The 13843-nt window shown below is 36.6% G+C and overlaps 1 protein-coding gene across 1 annotated transcript in view; it reads left to right on the top strand.

Annotated features, from left to right (window-relative positions):
• DMGDH (dimethylglycine dehydrogenase) overlaps positions 1-13296 on the top strand; it is a 44203-nt gene extending 30907 nt beyond the window's left edge. The window contains exons 14-16 of the mRNA XM_074812090.1: positions 760-819; positions 11737-11871; positions 12542-13296. Of these exons, the coding sequence (XP_074668191.1) occupies positions 760-819; positions 11737-11871; positions 12542-12757 (411 nt within the window). The 3' untranslated portion in view covers positions 12758-13296. The remainder of the gene's footprint in view (positions 1-759; positions 820-11736; positions 11872-12541) is intronic.
• Positions 13297-13843: the final 547 nt, after the last annotated feature.

Here is a 13843-nt window from a genome sequence, read left to right on the forward strand (position 1 = left end):
ATCAAAGGTTTGGCTGATAGATTCTGGAAATGTTTTGTTTCTGTAATAACTATGTCATGAGAGGCCAATTACTCCTGCTTCATAATGTATTTGGAACTTTTTAATTTCCTGTTAGCTTGCTTCTGCCGAAATTGCTCACTCACAATAAAGAGCTACTCAGGGGCCCTAGAGGATTTGGGGAAAATCAGTATAATTTCTACTTACCTGAAATTTTCCTAATTCCTTTGGAAATGAAAGAACTCAGAAAGGTGAAATGCTGGGATTTTAGGGGTCCTTTTTGTTTGTCTTATGCCAATTATTTTCATTCTTTCTTCAAATGCTGCCTAACAGATCTTTGCCCCTGTACCTAATGGGAAGGTGGTGAAGACAATTGGCTTTGTGTTTTATTTTCCTCTCTAGCTATGACATTCTTCTGTGTTGGAATTAATGTGCATACCTCAGTTATTCATTCTTCTGCAGGTTCCATTCTGCTTTGAGGAAAAATCCTGTTTCTTACTGAAATGTGTGCTTACTTTGCATATTGAAACTGAGATGAATGATTTATATATCTATACTTTACATTAGGCATAATAGTAGATATTCTGTTGAAATTGCATGTTTGAAGCTTACAGTGTATTCAAATGGAAGTTGCACATATGCGACTTGGAAGACATTGACACAGAAGTAAATAGAAGGATGCACAGAACGAATAAATAACCCTCAACCCAAAAGCTACGATGGTCCATCATGTATGGATAGTGAATTTATATTTTTTAACAGATGAACTGTGACACTAATCCCTTGGAAGCTGGACTGGAATACTTTGTAAAGCTAAACAAGGTATTTCTTACTATTTTCACTGTTGTGTTATGACCAAGGTTAGTCCTTTAAGTGTTTGAAAAGAAAAATATCATTATCTGTAAAATAAAATAGGTTTAGAAAATAAACTGAGCAATTATAAGAATAATTACTTTATAAATACTGATTTGTTTAAAAAAATGTTTCATATGTTTCCATGTTTTTTGCTAACAGAATTATATGTTAGATCAGGAAGTTGCAAATACTAAATGTTGTCTACATGAAAAATAACTCTTTGTGATTTATTTTCATAGAGAAATTTGAGTTATGCGCTTTTGTAAACATATAGTATGTATATACAAACTGAACAAGCCTGTTCATATTGTGAAAATGTTTCACCTGCTCATTCTCACTAAAGAAGTTGTCTGTAGGATCATTTCTCTGGCTACCATTCTAGTACAGAAACTACTGAAAAAAACAATAGATTTTTTAGAAGAACTGCTGACTGACAACTTAGATGTAAGTCAAATATAAGTTAAATTAATATATTGGTTAAAAAATAATTAATTCATAGAATTTCTGAAGAGGTCCTCTGCTCATAACTTGTTCCTGCCTGATTTGAATTTTAGAGAATGGGACTAGTTGAATTGAAATTTGCAGTAAAAATGAAAACATGCTATTCCTTTTATCAGCATCCTGATTTTCTTATGTTAATATTTTAGCAAATCAGACTCTGTTATAGTCTAATAGATACAGAAATTGCTTGTAATTCTCTTTTCCAGTCCAAGTAAATCCCAAACCAAATGTCCAAACTCTGTCAAATTGAGGACCTTTCCATGAAACCTGGTGAAATAGTTTCCTGTGCAGCTCTAATGCCGTCTGTTGCTACCAGTTAGCCCATCAACTCAAACAGCAGTTGACTGCGTAGTGGATGTGAAGTTTCTAATGTAAAAACTCAGGTCCTAGACATTTCAAGTTAGGTGCCCTAAATGAGGGGCTATTTCTGACTTAATCTTTTGCCTCAGATTTTCATCTGTAAAATAAAGTGGCATTATTTTTACATAAGGGAGATCAAGAAGAAAAATTAATGTTTGTGAAACATTTCATCTTTACAATGATGTGATGTGATACAGGGACAAACTCTGTTCTTATTTATGTTCCCTTTATACCTGAAATGGTAGTAAATCAGATAATAAATGACTCTTGATATTTTGTGCCATGTTATGTGGAGGCACTGTGGAGCAGATTAAAAAAATCCCAAACTTTGTTATAGCTCCAAATAAACAAATCTTAAACTTTGGGTAGGCAAGAATTATGGAGGCATGTTAAACCTAAAAAGGCGCTTTATGAGGGAGTTTCACCGATCATAACAAGCCCAGGAAGATGCTTTTCCTCTCCAACTGTTGAACCTGTCTATAGGTGTTAAAGTTCTTCAGCCTATGCAGGATTGAGGCAAGGTGCTCCCAGGGGTGTCAATGTCAGTTCCTACATGTAGTGGAGTTACAGCTGTCTCCATTGGGTAGTGTAATTTTGCCCTAATCAAAGTAAATGGCACATGCAAAAGAAATACAGACTTATAGAATAGGATTCTGTTGTATTTACTCATGAAAGACTTTCCCATCCTGAGGAGAGCATTAGCAGGATTACGGGGGAATGCAATAAAAAATAATGCTACTATTACTGTTTTTTCTTTCCACTTCCATTTGAAATATCTGTGGTTTTCTTTTTCTTTCTTTTTAGTATAAGCAGGAAAGCAGCCATAAGCAGGGAAAGCTGTTTCTTGCCAAGATGCCCATGCAGAACATATGAAGGCACTAATGTGCACGAAGCACAGCATTCTTTATTGTTCCGCACTCTTCTCTGCATGTTTGAAATGCAGGCTTGGAACAGCTCTCTGGAGCAGATACTCACATTTCAGACAAATGGGCAGGGAATGAATCTCCAGCATAGATGCAGGATGTCACCCTAAATTATTTGCCAGTTCTGCTGATCTGATGTGAAAAAGGAAATAATCAATGTTTATTTATTAACTCAAATGAGGGCAGTTGTGACTGTATGTTGACACTGCAGAGGTACCTGAGCTAACTCAGATATTGGAAGCAGACTAAACATTGTAGCATGAAGTGCAATGTGAGATTATTTACTCTGTTTCTTGGCACTTTGGGGCTGTGAATCCCAGTTCCATGCCTCTGGTTTTGGTGTCCGTTTGGCACGGCATAGACCTCAGCATTCCTTACAGGCCACTGTGACTGAAGACAAGCAAAATACCCTGTTATCATTTGTTCCTATTGTAAAGAAAACTTTCCCCCAAAAGGGCAGTTGAGATAAAAAGTACAAGAAACAGATACCTAATATTTCTTTTTGACATCTTGGTCTTTTAGTTTCCTAACAAGCTTTATTCCTTTAAGCATGCACCCCCAGCTGGGTAAAGTGCTGATTTCTGTGTAAATTAAAACCGAAATGCACTGTTCAATTACTAGAGTGCTTCTTACTGTGCAACAAGCAGCTGAAATAGTTCACAGAATGGGCAAAAAGACTTCAACATAAGTGAACGTCCAGTGATATGTCATGGAAAATGTAACCAGTTTCTAAACAGATTAAAGTGAATGAACAACCAAATGCCAGTGAAGGTAATACAATCAAAAAGTATTTTAATTTCCATGAGAGGACATTAAAATATCTGTGCAATAAATATGAAGAGATGCAAATTCCCAATAAAATCCTGATACTTCTCTAAGTTTACAAAGTTTAGTATATGCATCATCTTTAGGTACATACGGACTAGTAATTTTTTTGTGATGAGCAACAGGAAAAACTCTTAAAAGCTCAAGTTGACGATTTTTTCCCCCACAGTCTATTAAATTCTAGCATGACAATAAGTAACCTGTTTCCTCAAGATTTCTGTGGCAACTTTCATTTTATCAGTAGGTGGTTTTGTCTAGGCTCAGCTTGATACTCCTTTTTTCTCTAATGTTGGTGTTAGTTGCTTCCTTGCACAGATGAGTGGGATGGTCTGTGTTTAAACCAAAGTGGAGGGACAGTAACAGGATTAAGTTCTAAATTAGAATATACAATGTCTTCATAACTTCACAGCAAAATCTGTCTGTTTTAGAGGTGGAATTTTTTCTAACACTTGTAGTCTTTCTTTTGATTTTCAATTACATTTAGATAGCCTGATTTCATGAATAAGCACTCTACTACTAAATACTTCATCGAATCCTAATGGTCTTTGTGGCAGCAAATTCACATAACATCTTTAAAGAGAAAAAGTTGCAATTCTTGTTCTCCACATCCCAGAATACCGGTTTAGTTCTGCTGCACTCTGCACTTTCTTGGGTCTAAGTGGTCAAGAATATAGTATATCACCTCTGAATGCTTTTTATTTTTCAAAACCCTGCTTTACATTTAATGAATTTTTAAGATATTACAATAGCAAAAAGATAAGCAATCACCAGATGTTAATTTACTCCAGACCTTTGTACTATGGCAGAATCAACTACATCTGTGTTTACCTTGCCATAGGTATAAAAATTTCATGTGTGAAATTACAAAGACCTCTCAGTCCTGAAGAATCCCACAATCTCTCTGGGCAGTCTGTTCAGGTGATTCACTGTCTTTATGTTAGAAAATGTTTTCCTGCTACACTTTAAACTTTATTAAATGATTATTGTGTTCACTTTGGACATACAAAAAAAAGTATTTCCTTATTTCAGAAGCTGATTGCATCTTCAAAACCTGCTAGCATGTGTCTTTTTGGTCTTCTGAAGTGGTGGATTAGTTTTAGCTAATTCAGTATTCTTAAAACAGCCTATTTTTTCCCTGAGCGTAATGGACCAGAAGTCCCGATAAAACTTGATGTTAGGGTGAAAAACCTCCATTCAATTTGAGTAGCTCACAGAAATGAACTCTGTCAGAAGGGTTTTCCGTGTGAATCCAGTAGTACCAACAGTCATCAAGAGCGTACAGCTACAAAAACCCGAGGTTAACTATTTGTAGGTTTGTGACTTGTTTTGCTGTATCCAAGACTGCCATCTCCTGGCCACTCCCTCTGAAGCAACAGCTCACTGCGTTTTGGGAAGAGAGTGCGTCAGATGATGGAAACCCTTTGGGACTGCTCTAGGGCGCCCTTCCAGGCCGGGATCTGAGCGCTTAGCTAAGAGTGCTTGTTTGCGCTAGGAGGAAATACCGTTATCAGAGGCAGTGTTTCCTTGTTGCAGCCCTGTTTATTTACTGGGGCTCTTTCTATGTTCTCCATTCCAAGCCTCTTTCCAGATTTTACAATACTCAGAATCTCTCACGTTTTCTTAGGTCTACTCTACCAGCCCATACTTATCCTTTGTTTCCTGCTCCTTTCCCTGTCTGCTTATGGATAGTTGTATTTCTTCTCTGCCAGCACTACTCAGTGACTGCCTCATTTTCGATGTCAAAAAAAGCCTCTTAGTCTACAACTCCTACCTCTTTTTCTCACTGTGGCATTTGGTGGCATTTACTATTGCATCTGTTAGACATATGAGCATTTAATTCCTTCATTATTCATTATGAATAGAAGTTGTGTCATGCCCAGCAGCTTCACACAGGTGGGTGAATGACAAGATACAGTCCCTAAGTATTGACCTAACCTCCAGCATAACTATACCTTAGTTATTATCTCACGAGAAACTAGTTCTAAGGCTGCGTCTCCACCCTTTTATTCCTTGGAAGCAGGTTTAAACTTATAGTTCATGCCCTCCTCTTTCCAGTCATTTGTTTCCCCCCTGGCCACCCTGCCTGAAATGCCCCTCAGTCCAACTCATCGTGTTACCATGGTCTAAGGTGATGTGTCCTGTTTTATTGAAGCACAAAACAATAAATCTTTTTTGGGAAAATGATTTTTTTTATCATTTCACAAATGCAGTTTGGAGAAAGAACACCAAAAAAGTTTGAACTGACCCAACTGCAGAGAACATGCCCTCAGAAAAGGGAGCACTAGCAGAATTATCAGACCTGCCATGATCATCTGGTGCTCTGGCCACAAACACCACCCAGCACTAGGTGAAGAGAGAGGGTGGAGAAAGTGGCAGAAGAGATGTACATGCTGACTCTGGGTCTTTACAGCATTGCAGCGTATGTAGTCATTTGTATCATCATCCATGTAAAATGGTACTGTTCTGATCTGGTAGCACCCTATGCTTTCAGAAACATGGAGGCAAGGAGTGAGTAGGGGCAACCAGAAAAACAACCGCTTGTAGCCATTTGCTTATGTTTTCCACTTCTTAATTATTTGCTGGGTTTTTTATTATTTTTTTTCCCCCCTTAAACAGTCACTGATTTTAAAATGGGAGCTGTGTTTGCAGGACCATAGTAAATGATTAATTTTAATCTTCTCACTTCTAAAATCCAGTATAGGGTGTATAGGGCAGGCTTAGTGGGTGGAATGCCTGGCACTTGCTGTTCAGGTCTGCTGGGAGCAGTGCTCCAACTTGATGCTGGACAGGCTGACCTTCAAGAGTTTCTGTAACTCCCCCTTATTGCCGTTGTCCACCCTTCCTTCACTTCTGCAGCTTGCATCCCTCCTGTTCTGAGAGGAATGACTACAGTAGTGATTGCTGATCCCACTCCATAACCTGGTATAAGGTTGCATATTGTGTCAGCTCTACTCCACACAAGAAAGGGAGGAGGGAGAAGAAAGAGCACAGGCTTTACTGAAGAAGGGATAAAGAACTTGGGGGAAAGCAGAGGGATCTGAAAAAGGATGGAGTGATGGAAAAGTACTAGGTATTTGAGAGTGGGGAGGGGTACCTTTTTCCCCTCTTTCTTTCAATCCCTATTTATTATGCCTACAAGATACTTATTCAGTGTACTTTCCCACCTAAATCCTGTCCCCATTCAAATTAAAATTTAGGAGTGAAGCCATATTCTATGGTTACTTCATTTGATGACCAGAGGGTCATAAACCAGAGGATTTATTCTATAAATTTATACAGAGTATGAAACACATTGGAAAGAATCTGCAGTGATTTTGTTATCTGTATAAAATGCACACCTACATCATTGCCAGTGTGTTTGTTAGGTCATGTGAAGCAATAAGCACCCACTAAGCTAGGAATTTTGAGCCAAAATTCAATAATTCATCAGTTGTTTGTATCATATTAATTCCTTAAAGCTGGCTGTTTGCATACGATAAGGGCTTAGGTAGATTGAATGAAAGATGCAGTGATGCAGTGCCATACATACTGACTGGCCACATCTCCCTTAGAAAACCATTTTGTGCAGTGTAAACTGTAGCTTGGGCTTGCTACAGGAAAAGAAACTTGTCAAATATTTGCTACCTACAGAGGAAAATGGTCTTCAGTTATTACCCTGGTGAGGGGGATATCATTTGGAGTGTTACCCTGAAATTATTCAAGAGCATCCAACTAAGAATAATTAAATTTCAAATACTGCACTGATGCTGTCCCCATCATGTTGTAACGTGATGGTTATAGCAGATCACAGCAGCTGTTGGTGCTGCCTTACTCAGTTGGGTGGCTTTGTGTACATAATTGGCTGTATGCCCACAGTCATAAGTAACATTTCAAATAAATTACAACGTTTCATTATTAAGAGATTTGCATATCTTTGCTGCCAGTTGTGGAATGGATATGACATTTTTCTTCCTAGATACCCAGATTTTATTCTGCTAAACTGCATAATCTAAAAAAAAAAACAAAAATTGAAAGTTTTATAGATAATTTGTATTCCCCTGCTTCCCTTAAGCCACAAAAGTTTTTTACAGAGGATTAGAGTTACGATCTGTATGCCATTAAAAGCCAAGCACACTTGAAACACAGTAAGTTAAACTTTTCAGGGTACATCACTGTGCCTAGAAAATCACCTCATTGACTACTGTCTCCTGAACTCTTTGGGGGAAAAAAAAAAAAGGTGTTTTTATCTTGTGCTAGCAAACACATGGTAACTTATACAAGGTAAAAGCCTAATGAGAAGGGCAAGGCAAATACATATGTCCAATATGTTAACAGAGAAGATAATCAATAGGCTCCCTTTAGCTATATGCTGTTTAAAAAACTTAACTGATTTGACTTTGTGTTGTGATTTTCCATCATAATCTGTGTGTTAGGTAGCACCAGTTAAAAGTTATCTTTTTTAAGATAAAACTCATCTTTTTTTTTTTATCTGGTGAACTGCAGTCAAAGAATATGAAGCTAAGCAGTAGATACTGTCTTTATCTAAGAAGTATTCTTATTTTATCTGAAAACATTACATTTGCCAAAGCTTAATGCTTTGGGAGCTCATGTCAAGGTAATGGAAAGTCTGTATTTTAGGCTTAGCTTATTAGGACTGTCCTTGCTCTATGCAGTAAAAGTTTTACATTGTTATTGCATGTCAAGTGATTATTTTTTTTTAAACTAGGACAATAAGAGCAGCTTTAAATTTCATATAAGTTTGAGATTGGAATTATTTAGGGTTTTCCTTTGTTTCTGTTCTTTTTCTTCTGTGTTTTTTTTTTTTTTAATATTAATTTATTGAATTATACTGTGCTGAATGGGATTTTCTTCTTGCGTTATATTTAGTGTGACAAGCTAAAACAAGTAGAAGCAATACGCAAACTGATTATTTTTCTCCTAGGAACAGGAAGTAGTTTTTATAGCCAGACAGAGCTTGAATTAATCAGTTTCCAAAATGCTGTTTTGATTGGAATGAACAAACTCATGCACACACACTCATAAATCAAAAATGAATAATGGTGGAAATATGTTAGTGTACAATTGACATGGGTACCCAAAAACTATAAAACAAAAAGCCTTAACCAGTCAGATTCATATGATTAGAATTTCTTTAGAAGTTGTTTTAAAAGTTTAAAAAATGCATATATACACATATTTTTTACAGTTGTACATTATATATATACATATATTTTCACATTTTCATCCATGTTTATGTACGGTTCATATGTATGTATGTGTTTATGTATGTACATATACATACATACACACATATTATTGCAGATAGAGTGTGTGTGTGTGTGTATATATATATTTATATATTTGTGTATATTCTGGAGAGCTTGAATTTTAGGTTACCTCTTGGTTATTTTTCCAAGCCATGATTCTAAAAAGACAAGAATATTTTTAACCTTCAAGGAGCATAAAATAACAAAGAACAAACCCATTACATTAAATCCCCCAAATCCATCTCCAGTTATATTAAGAACTGTGTAGTGGTTTATTCCAGGTGGCCAAAAGCCTGACCCAGTTAAAATTAATTGGGTAGGAATTTAATTTTGTATCTGTAACCAATACGTAAAAAATGATCCAGAGATACACAGATTCCGAAGTCTGCTAGCTGCTTGCTCTAATGGTTTCCATATCTGAAAGGTAACTAAGAAATGGAAGTCAAAATTGTTTTTGCTGTCAACCTCAAGGTTCTAGTATATTAACAGGAGTTAACTGTGATCTATACAGTTAATCTGGAAGTGACCCATTACAGGAGTACACATCTGTTACCAGGTCATACTCAAGGCTCTGATTAAGACTGCTGTATTAACTTTTATGGAAATTGTTTTTCCATTTCTAAATGAGGAATTCATAGAAGTAAAAATTAACCAGAAATCTTGAATTGAAAACCCCCACAACAACCTAAAGGCTTTCATCTCTCTCTACGTTTATGCACTTGCAAGTATCTGAATATACCAGGAGAAAGGAGCCATGCTATTAGTTTAGCAGTAGCTACATTAGTGCTGTGTGATAAAACATTCTCAAAGTCTCCAGTTACAATTCTTCTGCAAAACTTGATGGTGACTCAACTGAGGAAAAGGGCATGGAAGAAGAATGCTGTCGGAAGCTGGTTCTGAGAGTCCTCTCTGTTACCAATTTTTTATTGCTAAGAGACCTAAAGATGGGAATTTACAGACATTCATACTGCTGTTTTAGATGCCTTAGTGTATCACTAACATCCACACTGGGTTGGCAAATATGACACAGGACTGAACGGAGACCGAACCTCTTCCAGAGCAGCAGCTGGAGCCCAGTCAGAAGGCCTTAGGACATACAACATTGTATTTGAATACTTGTGTTTAGTTCTACAGTTACATTCCTTGTGACTAAATATCAGCTGTTACAGTAGCATGTGTAGGAAAGAGTTGATTCAGTGCTAAGCCTGCCTGTAGAATATTTACTTCCTTGGTATTTCTGTCTCTCATGCAAATATTTTAGTCTGTGTGTCATGCTATGGTATACAGTCATAATTGAGATTCTAATTGTAGATACTTCCTTTCATAAGTGTTCCTGCATAGTAGAAGTGTAATTCTATGAAAAGCGAGAGGGAACTACCAGTAGCTGTTTATTGTCTGAGATCTTTGCTTTATATTTTCCAGCAGCATCTGGGCAGTTATATTCTGAAATGAATCCACACAGTCTTTTTGTCTTCGATCTGAGCTATATTTCACGCTGTCTTTCCCCAAAGGGCACCATCTGTGATCCTTATATGCAATACCTTCTTTATCCTCAGTTGGTCCACCTTGATTTTCAGACTAACTAGCCCTTAACTGGTTCATAAGCTGTTTTCCACAACTGCTTACAGAGTCTAATCTTTCAAAGGTCAAAAACTCCTCATGGCTTTAATAATTTCTTTTGAGCCTACACATATATGAACCTGAACAAGAACTACAGAAAGAAGAACACATGAACTAACTGCATAATAATCTATTCCAAGTACAATATGTGCTGCTTGTAATTCTGACAGTGCAGTAGTTCTCTGCAGAAATTAAAGACCATTACCAGAAATAGTATTTTTGATGTCTTCAACAACATTTCCCTCCTTTTCTCTTAAACATCAAATTAATATAATTCCTGCTTCAGACCTAAGATCAACTGCCTTAAAATAGTTTTCACTAATATTTACTGCACAGTTATTAGAATTAATTATATCCAGCTTGATTACTATTTTATCCTCTGTCTGAACTGTCAGCATCTCTGAAAGGGTCTTTGTCTTGGTTCTTGTGGCATTCTGTTCAGGATCACAAAGTTTGTAACAACTCTTTTTTCTATGGCTTCTTTTTCCAATCTATTCTGTACCCAGCCAACTAAGTAAGGAAGTTGTCTGAGTTACATTTAAGACTTAGGAGATAACAGTATGAGACAAGTCAGGTTCACCACTACTGGTAGGCAAAATAAGCTCATATCTGTGAACCTGGCCGTAGAATCAGGCTAGCTCAGTGGAATCAGCTCAATGTTATCATATTCAATAAATACTGTCCTATATACCTTGGAAGATACAGAGGTTTAGTGATGGCTCCTCCCGTACTTGTCACACATTTATGCAGTCTGCTTCCAGAAATATGAGAACCTGTTCATACCTTTCCAGGCAAGCTGGAAAAGGGAACTCCAAATTATAGTATTAGTCTTTAACTACGATGCTGCATTATCCCATAAAAGGTAGATATGGGAAAAAACATACATCCCTTAAAACAAGAATATGGAATGAACTACCAGTTCTGCAGCCTGGCAGAGACAGCGAAGTGGAACAGTAACAAGTTACTGTCATGGTTGATGATAGCATCAAAAAGGACGTGTGTCCACAGAGGGACACCCAGACTTTAGGATCTGGCTATTGGAATTCAAGTTTTTTAGTAAAAACTGAAATGATATACAGTCTTCTGGCACAAAGCCTTAACTAGACAGGCAGTCTTGTAACACACTTTTCATACATACGTATTTTTACTACATTTGGAATTACGGATATTACAGGACTGAGATCTAGAAAAACAATATACTGAATGAAGTTACTAAGATATAATGTACCAAATATAAAAATACCAAGATAGAAGATATAATATCTGTCAAAGATTTTATTTCATCTGTATTTCATACAGAATATTTGAGTGATAGGAAAACAAATTAAGGTAAATTTAAATGCTTATATCTCTAAACTTTTTGCAGAACCCAAATAACCACATGTCATCATTATCTTCTATTATTTCAGCCAGCAGACTTTACTGGAAAGCAAGCACTGAAGCAGATTAAAGAAAAGGGTCTCAAACGACAACTGGTGTATCTCACCCTGGAAACAGATAATGTGGATCCAGAGGGAAATGAAAGTGTGTGGCATAATGGCAAGGTAAGAACTATAGATCATGTTACAAGAAACTAATGTTAATTCTCCGTGAACAGAATCTAACTTTCTGTTTCAGTGTGAATGCATTATTTTTGTTTTACTGGCACAGAACAATTTGAAGCTATGATAAACACTGTCTAGTCTTCAAGCAGGAAGCAAAGACTAACTAATTACCTACAGAGAAAACGTGAAATACCATCAAGTCACAGAGGCTGGAGTTGGAACAGACTAAAGCATTGTCATCCATTCTCTTCTTCTGCAAATTCACCATTGTCCTAACAACACTTTTGCTATTCACTTAAAAGAAACAAAACAACAGCAAAGTTTGGGCCTCCACACTTCAGCACAGATTATGTGTTGAAACACACACTAGCAGTTAAATTATTGTATATAATGAACATATGCATGTGTACAGTGTATGTTTCAGTGAAAACTTAATTGAACACAATAGGAATAGATTGTTTTCTCAAGGAGCAAAAACTTCCCAGTTTAAGGTGATGTCACCCACAGTAGTGAATATTATGAACTGCATGAAACGTACTTGATGTCTGAAGTGTATAAACCAAAACTAGTATATGAGATGTGTAGTTGTTTCGGTTGTTGTTGTTGTTTTTTTCTAAGAAAACCTCACTGCATCTTGAAAATAAAGATAAATGTTTGTGGTTTTTTTCAGGTTATTGGCAACACCACGTCTGGAAGTTTCAGTTACAGTGCTCAGCAGAGTCTGGCTTTTGCCTATGTTCCCATAGAACTCAGCAAAGTTGGACAGAAATTGGAAGTTGAACTTTTAGGAAAAAATTATCCAGCAACCATTATACAAGAGCCACTGGTGCTGACTGAACCAACAAGAATGCGCCTTCAGAAAAAGGGTGAAAGTCCCAAAATATAAACACAGATGAGGATACAGCAAATTGTGCAGTAGGAAATAGTTCCGTTAATATGCATGAAATTAAGAGAATCAGACTACTCAGATTTGCTAATTACTAAACACAGGATCCTCACTGCCATACATAGTGAGAAATTCGAAGGTGTTACCCTCTTGCTTCCTTGTATGGACTGTTCGCGTTAGAGACCTGAGCAGAGTTCATGAACCAGTATGTGTTCCCCTTCTCACTAGCACTTGTGAGCAGAAAGTGGCAGAGAATTTGTACATTCTTGATTCAGCTTGCTCCCACATTGACTGGCAGATCTGAATTAATGCAGAGGAGAAATTTGGTCTTGGTATTGGCCAATAGCAAATTCTTCCTTCTTCACAGTTCCTCCTTTGCCTGCCCACAAGGTAAAGTAGCTTATCCTGGCTCCTTCCAACATGACTTCGCAAACTTGTCGTTAAAATGGTATCACTAGTTCTGCACAAAAATGCTTCCTAATGAATTGAAATACATTCCAGCAATGATTAAAAATAATAAAGGAAACATTAAAGGCAAACTGAACTGTTAATATTTTTTCTCAATGTGTCAACCTGGCAGAAATTCTCACAGAAGATCAAGATCTAATTCTTCTTAATGAAACAGTTCTAGGAAGCCCATTTTTCATTATTTTATATGAGTCATCTGGTAGATTACATGTAATATTCTACCAAACACAGGATGTTACTATTCAGTTTCTGAACAGAAAGTACTGTGTCATGGATTTACTGTTCTAAATCTGAAGCGCTAGACTGACACCAGAGAAAGTCAGTTCTTCCTTTTCTTGTTATTTATAGATTGAACAGCAGTAAGAGCCATATGTTCTTACATGGAAATGTTACCAGTGAAAAAATATAATTAAGTCCACAGCAGAGGAGCTTTATTCAGTGTTAAACATTCAATAAACCAAATAAGCAAGATTGGGATAATGCATATTGGGATGGGAATACCCTAAATTACTAAATCACTCTCTGAATTCCATAATATACTCAACAATTCTTTTTTATAACAATGTCAAAATTTCCAGCTTACAAAGAGTAACATTTCCCTTTAGGCTATAGATAAAC

This window comes from Strix aluco, chromosome Z, assembly GCF_031877795.1.
Source record: "Strix aluco isolate bStrAlu1 chromosome Z, bStrAlu1.hap1, whole genome shotgun sequence".
In the NCBI taxonomy this organism is placed as follows: Eukaryota; Metazoa; Chordata; class Aves; order Strigiformes; family Strigidae; genus Strix; species Strix aluco.